This window comes from Pseudochaenichthys georgianus, chromosome 7 (assembly GCF_902827115.2).
Source record: "Pseudochaenichthys georgianus chromosome 7, fPseGeo1.2, whole genome shotgun sequence".
In the NCBI taxonomy this organism is placed as follows: Eukaryota; Metazoa; Chordata; class Actinopteri; order Perciformes; family Channichthyidae; genus Pseudochaenichthys; species Pseudochaenichthys georgianus.
This window is the reverse complement of record NC_047509.1, coordinates 1,631,204-1,638,703: the sequence shown is the minus strand read 5'-3', so window position 1 is coordinate 1,638,703 and position 7,500 is coordinate 1,631,204. Positions and strand designations below refer to the sequence as shown.

Here is a 7,500-nt window from a genome sequence, read left to right as displayed (position 1 = left end):
TTCCTTTATAATCTGTGTTTTTTTCTTCTTCATTATAAGCTGTACAGAAATAGCCGTTCTCTGTCAGCCCTGATCGTACGGGACGACCAGTCTTTAGACGTCAATGGGTTACTCAGACCCTGACGTCCAACTAGCAACACTACTGTGTAAAAACACTCCGAACACCTAACACACATATTGATTGTGGATATTGGTGTGTTTTTATAAATTAGAATCTATTACCTGATATAGTTTTACCTCCTTATATACTCTGCTATTTTAATTAGCATGTGTCTCGACTGCCTGGTCTTAACGAGCACTTCCCAATTAGAAAAGCGTCTAATGATATGAATGGTCTTTCTCTCTGTGTGTAGTATTGGTATGAAGGCGACGAGGCCGGGGACCTGCCGGTGGATTTCTCCATCGTCTGGGACGGAGACTTCTTCATCGATAAGCCCGTGTCTATGAAAGGTACAACAAAAATTAATCATCGGGCGACACAACGAAATAACAATGTTCAATTATACGTAAATAAAAAACAGTATATATTTCCTTGAATCATTGAATAATCGGTAAGATAAAATATATTTCCCTCATAACGCATGAAATACACAAATAATATTTACTCTACTTAATAAATTAGAACTTTACTTGAAATATATATATTTGTTGGTATATTTAATAATGACATTTATATGTATACCTCGGGGGCCCAGCCCTTCGTATGTTTTTCTGTCCAAACGTTCTCTCCAGAACAGATTTGAATCTTGTATATTTCCCTTGTTTCCTCAGCGCTGCTGTATAAGTGTGAGGCCCAGCGCTCCAGCTGTGGTCAGTGTCTGAAGGCCCCGCCCTCCTTTGAGTGTGGCTGGTGCACGGATAGCAGGAAGTGCCTCCTCCGGCAGCATTGCCCCGCCTCCGAGCAGAACTGGATGCACCACGGCCGACACAACCTGCGCTGCAGCCACCCGCGCATCACCAAGGTGGGAATCCAACCAGCACTGATGTCCTCTCGTACAAAAAGAAAGTTTTTTTAAGTCAGAATTCCTTTTTTTACGTTAGATTTTTTTTGAAAACAAGTAAAGATTCGAGAAAAAATACATAATTTAAGAAATTTCCAAATAGTCCGAATTTTGAGAAAAAAGTCCGATTTTTTTTAGGGTAAAAAGTCAAAATTCAAGATAATAATTTAAATACATAAACAACTACATCATCTGAGAAATGTCCAAATAGTCAGAATGTAGTGAAAAAGTCCAAATTTGTAATTTTTTTGTAAAAAGTTAGAATTTTCAGAATATGAGAATAAATACAGGATTTTGAGAAAAAAAGTCAGAATACGTGAAAAAATACACAATTTAAGAAATGTCCAAATAGTCAACATTTTTTGAAAAAATTGAGATTTTATAGAAAAAAGTTAGTATTTCGGGAACATGAGAAAAAATAAAGGATTTTGAGGAAAAAGTTTGAATTTTTTGAAAGAAAGCAAAATGTTGAGAACAAATATCTAAATTCTTTGAATAAATTCTGAATGTTGAGATTTTTTTGAAAGAAGTTCGAATTTTGAGAGTTGGAGAAAAAATACAGGATTCTGCGGAAAAAAAGTTAGAATCATTTCACCTTAATGCACGATTTTAAAAAAAGACTCCACGGTCGGCCTTCAGAAATCTCTCCCCCACGCACCGCTCTGTTATCACGTAGTCATCAGTTTTATCACACATGGATATCTGATGTTCCTCCTGCTTCTCCCCACAGATCGACCCTCTGACGGGGCCTCGGGAGGGGGGCACGCGGGTCACCATCGAGGGGGAGAACCTGGGTCTGCAGGTGAAGGAGATCGCTCACGTCCAGGTGGCCGGGGTCCGCTGCAACCCCGTGGCCTCGCAGTACATCAGCGCAGAGAGGTCAGTGTGTGTGAGGGGTCAGTGTGTGTGAGGGGTCGGTGTGTGTGAGGGGTCAGTGTGTGTGAGGGCTCAGTGTGTGTGAGAGGTCAGTGTGTGTGAGGGGTCGGTGTGTGTGAGGGGTCAGTGTGTGTGAGGGGTCAGTGTGTGTGAGGGGTCAGTGTGTGTGAGGGGTCAGTGTGTGCAGTGTGAGAAAAGGTAGTTTGGAAATGTACTTGTCCGAATACATTTTTCACTTGTCCAGAATGGACAAAAATTGGGGCCACTGGAATCTTCTTCTTCTTCGTCATCGTATTTTACATTTTCCCACGGTTTTTACGACACCGCTAACGTAAGTGAGCGGTAAGATTTCCCTGCATCACACATAGGGTTGGGTATCGTTTGGATTTTAGCGATTCCGGTTCTGCTTTTCGATTCCGGTTATTTTCGGTTCTCGATTCCGGTTCTTTGAGAGGGTAAAAATAAGTCCAATGACAAACTGGGAGAAAAATATATTTATGAATATTAAGTCAAATCTGTATTCCTATTTACAAATCACTTCATACTGTTGAATTTCAAGAGAGAGAGAGAGAGAGAGAGAGAGAGAGAGATTATTCCCGGTACCGGACAATTGTTATTTGTTGCTACTCAGAACCGGGTTTGACCCCTCCCACTGTGCTACACGCCCCGCCCCGCCTACAGTACAGAAAGCGGCGAGATGCATTTCCTGAATCGACAAGCAGAACCGAAACAACATTTCTAAACGAACAATGGCGGACCATTCGCGAACGAGTTCTGCCTTTTGTAAACTGAATGTATCAATACTTTGTCAATAAATGAGGGCGAAAGACGTCACTTGTCCGCCGGACAAGTCAATTGAAAGATCAACTTGTCCGATATTGTCCCGGACGGTGGGACGTGTGCTTTTCGCACACTGCACAGTGTGTGAGGGGGTGTGTGTGAGAGGTCAGTGTGTGACTCACCTCTTTGCACTGGCTTTTAATATTAGTTGAACATAACATTTTGACATGTGTGTGTTTTTATATGTTTCTAGTTGTTGTGCTTTTTAAGATGTTTTTAATTATTGTTTTATTATTTTACTCCTGTTGTTCTTTCCCTGTCGGCACTTTGGCCACTGAGGCTGTTTTAAATAAATAAAGATTGATGGATTGAGTGTGAGTGTGTTGAGAGGTGTGTGTTGACTCCCCCTCTCTCCCCCTCTCTCCCCCTCTCTCCCCCCCCTCTCTCCCCCTCTCCCCCCCTCTCTCTCCCTCTCTCTCCCCCTCTCTCTGCAGGATTGTGTGTGATATGGCTGAAGCTCTCCTCCCTCACTCCCCTGGAGGTCCGGTGGAGCTCTGCATCGGGGTCTGCAGCGCCGAGTACAGAACCCTCTCCACCCAGACATACTCCTTCGTGGTGAGTGTGTGTTAAGCAGAGGTGGGAAGTAGTGGAGTACAAATACTTCGTTACTGTACTAAAGTACATGTTTCTGGTATCAGTACTTTACTCCACTACTTATCTTTCTGACGACTTTTTACTTTGACTTCTTACATGTTGAACACAAATACCTGTACTTTCTACTTCTTACATGTTGAACACAAATACCTGTACTTTCTACTTCTCTCATGTTGAACTCAAATACCTGTACTTTCTACTTCTTACATGTTGAACACAAATACCTGTACTTTCTACTTCTCACATGTTGAACACAAATACCTGTACTTTCTACTTCTTACATGTTGAACTCAAATACCTGTACTTTCTACTTCTTACATGTTGAACTCAAATACCTGTACTTTCTACTTCTTACATGTTGAACTCAAATACCTGTACTTTCTACTTCTTACATGTTGAACACAAATACCTGTATTTTCTACTTCTTAGATGTTGAACCCAAATACCTGTACTTTCTACTTCTTACATGTTGAACCCAAATACCTGTACTTTCTACTTCTTACATGTTGAACTCAAATACCTGTACTTTCTACTTCTTACATGTTGAACTCAAATACCTGTCCTTTCTACTTTCTATAGCAAAACATGCATGTATGTGTGTCAGTGTGTGTCCAAGTGTTTGAGCGTGTGCAAAAGAAAGGGGAGTCGTCTTTTTTTAAACTTGTATTTACTTTTTTCACTAAGGTCACTGACACTTCACTCTTCTCCATAGGATACCAATAAACAATATTTGCTTACTAACCTGTCCTCCTCCTCCTCCTCCTCCTCCTCCTCCTCCTCCTCCTCCTCCTCCTCCTCCTCCAGAGCCCCAGTTTCACTCGGCTGCGCCCAGAGAAAGGACCTGTTTCTGGGGGAACCCGTCTGACGGTGACCGGTCGACACGTGGACGCCGGCAGCTCCGTCACCGTTTTCATCGACAAGGAGGAGTGTCTGTTCGTCAAGTCAGTTTCACTCCTTTGAATCAATACATGTGCTGTGTCTCTACATCATGTGTCCCCTCTTCTTCATGTCTCTTCTGCATCAACATGTGTCCCCTCTTCTTCATGTCTCTTCTACATCAACATGTGTCCCCTCTTCTCCATGTCTCTTCTACATCAACATGTGTCCCCTCTTCTCCATGTCTCTTCTGCATCAACATGTGTCCCCTCTTCTCCATGTCTCTTCTACATCAACATGTGTCCCCTCTTCTCCATGTCTCTTCTACATCAACATGTGTCCCCTCTTCTTCATGTCTCTTCTGCATCAACATGTGTCCCCTCTTCTCCATGTCTCTTCTACATCAACATGTGTCCCCTCTTCTCCATGTCTCTTCTACATCAACATGTGTCCCCTCTTCTTCATGTCTCTTCTACATCAACATGTGTCCCCTCTTCTTCATGTCTCTTCTACATCAACATGTGTCCCCTCTTCTCCATGTCTCTTCTACATCAACATGTGTCCCCTCTTCTTCATGTCTCTTCAACATCACCATGTGTCCCCTCTTCTTCATGTCTCTTCTACATCAACATGTGTCCCCTCTTCTTCATGTCTCTTCTACATCAACATGTGTCCCCTCTTCTTGGAGAAGAGGGGACACATGTTGATGTAGAAGAGACATGAAGAAGAGGGGACACATGTTGATGTAGAAGAGACATCATGTCTCTTCTACATCAACATGTGTCCCCTCTTCTTCATGTCTCTTCTACATCAACATGTGTCCCCTCTTCTCCATGTCTCTTCTACATCAACATGTGTCCCCTCTTCTCCTTGTCTCTTCTACATCAACATGTGTCCCCTCTTCTTCATGTCTCTTCTACATCAACATGTGTCCCCTCTGTGGAAAGAGACTCTGAAAGTTTCAGGAACAAAGATTCTCTCTCTCTTTGATCCATTTCTATAAAAACCTGTCTGAAAATGAGTTGATCAGATTTTGGCCACTTTGTGATGTCATAACGATGTGTTGTCTTGTGTAGCCATTAGCCAATCAGCAACCAGGGTAACCCCCCCCCCCCCCACCTTATCACCTGAATCTCCTCCTAGAGCACCATTAGGCGCTTTTTAACCAAATATCTCTCATGCCCCTTTCACACCAACGCGGTTCCAGGGCCGGTTCAGAGCTGGAGCTTGAAAAGCACCGTTTTTTCCTGTTCAAACCGCCGCGGAGCCGCCGCGGAGCCGCCTCTAAGCTCCGGTATCCGGTTTGTTTCAAGCACCAAAAAGTTGTCGGCCTAGAAAGCAAGCACCGCATACGTCACGCTTACGTCGGAGGCGGGGGCGAGATCAACCTCTAACAACAAAAAGCCTAACCCTGTGTAATGTTGTTTTTATAGGCAATCATTTAAGCTTTGTTAGTTCCAGGTTTAATATGTGCAATAAGTTCATTTCAATACGTTATGCAATAAACATTGAACCAGTCCGGCCCTCGACTAGTACCGATTTTTTTATTTTGGCCCACTGTGTAAGAACGTTTGAATGTAGCATTAGACTGTAAAGTTGGTAGTAAAGTCGTCCCATTTCTTCCATTTCGTTTCGACAGAGCAAAACTAAAACGAGTAGCGCTTCAATACAATCGGCCATTGTCGTTGTTGTCGATGTGAGGGGTTTCCGCGCGGTTTGGCTTTATCATGTAGGCACGCAAACGGTTATGTCATGACGCAAACGATGAACCGGTTCCGAACCAGAAAAGCTCTCGCACGGAGCTAGAATGGGAAAAGCCTTGGTGTGAAAGGGGCATCAGAGGGGCGTGGGGAGGGGCTCCTTATTTTCATCTAAAGTAACAGACAGAGAATCAGCACTTTGGAAACAGGGCTGAAACAGAGGGGATTATGGGTAATGCTGCAATGATCTGTTTGGAGTTTCAGCCAATCAGAGACAGGCTCTGTGTATATCTGAGACCTGTGATCAGAGGTCGCGTTAACCGAATATATTCAGTCCGTCATTTTGACGGATTAGAACAAACTCGGAACAGCGCCAAAGTTTCCCCGCAGCAGGGCTCCGTGTTATGCCCTTATGTCGTTTCCAGACCTAACTATGCCGTACGAATCATTGAAATGACAGTTGTGTACAGACCGACGGGTAATAATGGATTTTGACGGAAATGTTTACGATCCTTTCCGTCAAAATGACGGGCAGCGAAAAAGTCTAGCTCAACCTCTGCCTGTAATATATTGTTGAAAAAGAGTATAATAGGAGACCTTTGAATAAATACACTGCATGAAGTATGTCATGATATTTTTTTTTGCCGGACCCTGAAGGCAGCGTCTCCCTGGAAGGAAGTGTCAACATGCCGACTCATTTCCTACACCACTCCATACAGTACGGTTTGAATTCAACACTGACCAATCACTGATCTTCTCTCTCTTGCAGACGGACCAATCGGGAAATAATCTGCATAACTCCCGCCTCCCTGCTGGGCTCTGGCCCCGCCCCCATCCGGCTGATGATTGACAGGGCCGAGGTGACGAGCTCGGAGATCAAATACGTCTACACCGAGGACCCGACCGTCAGCGGCATCGAGCCCAACTGGAGCATCCTCAAGTAAACACTGCTGCCAATATAATAATTAAATGAATAATACATTTAGTTATAGATTTTTGTACATACTTTTTTATATATATATATATACAGTATAAATTAATAACATAAATGTGTATTTAAAAAAAAGGACGATATGATAAATAAAATCAGCGCAAAAAATTATTAAACCAAGAAATTGAGAATAATAATTAACAACAATTTACGTGTGTGTGTGTGTGTGTGTGTGTGTGTGTGTGTGTGTGTGTGTGTGTGTGTGTGTGCACAGTGGCAGTACAGTGATAACAGTGACAGGAACCAACCTGAGGACCATCCAGGAGCCCAAAGTCAGAGCCAAGTACGGCGGAGTGGAAACCAACAACGTAAGAAAAACCTTCTAGAAAAGTTAACGCTCAGAGCTTCCCAACGTGAGGTCTTGAAGTTTAATAACTCCTAACGAGAATATAAAAACACAACTTAAGTATAATCCCGCTCTCCTGTAGTTCTGTACCGTGGTGAACGACAGCACCATGACGTGTTTGGCTCCCGGTCTGATCTACGGTAAACCCAACCCGCCAGAGGGGCCGCTGCGGCCAGACGAGTTCGGGTTCATCTTCGACCAGGTAACACACACACACACACACACACACACACACACACACACACACACACACACACACCACAACAAAAAAAAACA

At 43.4% G+C, this 7,500-nt stretch overlaps 1 protein-coding gene across 1 annotated transcript in view; it reads left to right on the top strand.

The window, feature by feature from the left end:
* Positions 1–7,500, top strand: part of plxna3 (plexin A3) — a 151,380-nt gene that overhangs the window by 122,015 nt on the left and 21,865 nt on the right. Inside the window, 8 exon segments of the mRNA XM_034087271.2 lie at positions 354–450; positions 772–962; positions 1,732–1,880; positions 3,152–3,272; positions 4,116–4,252; positions 6,657–6,827; positions 7,093–7,186; positions 7,307–7,426. Coding sequence (XP_033943162.2) covers positions 354–450; positions 772–962; positions 1,732–1,880; positions 3,152–3,272; positions 4,116–4,252; positions 6,657–6,827; positions 7,093–7,186; positions 7,307–7,426 — 1,080 coding nt within the window.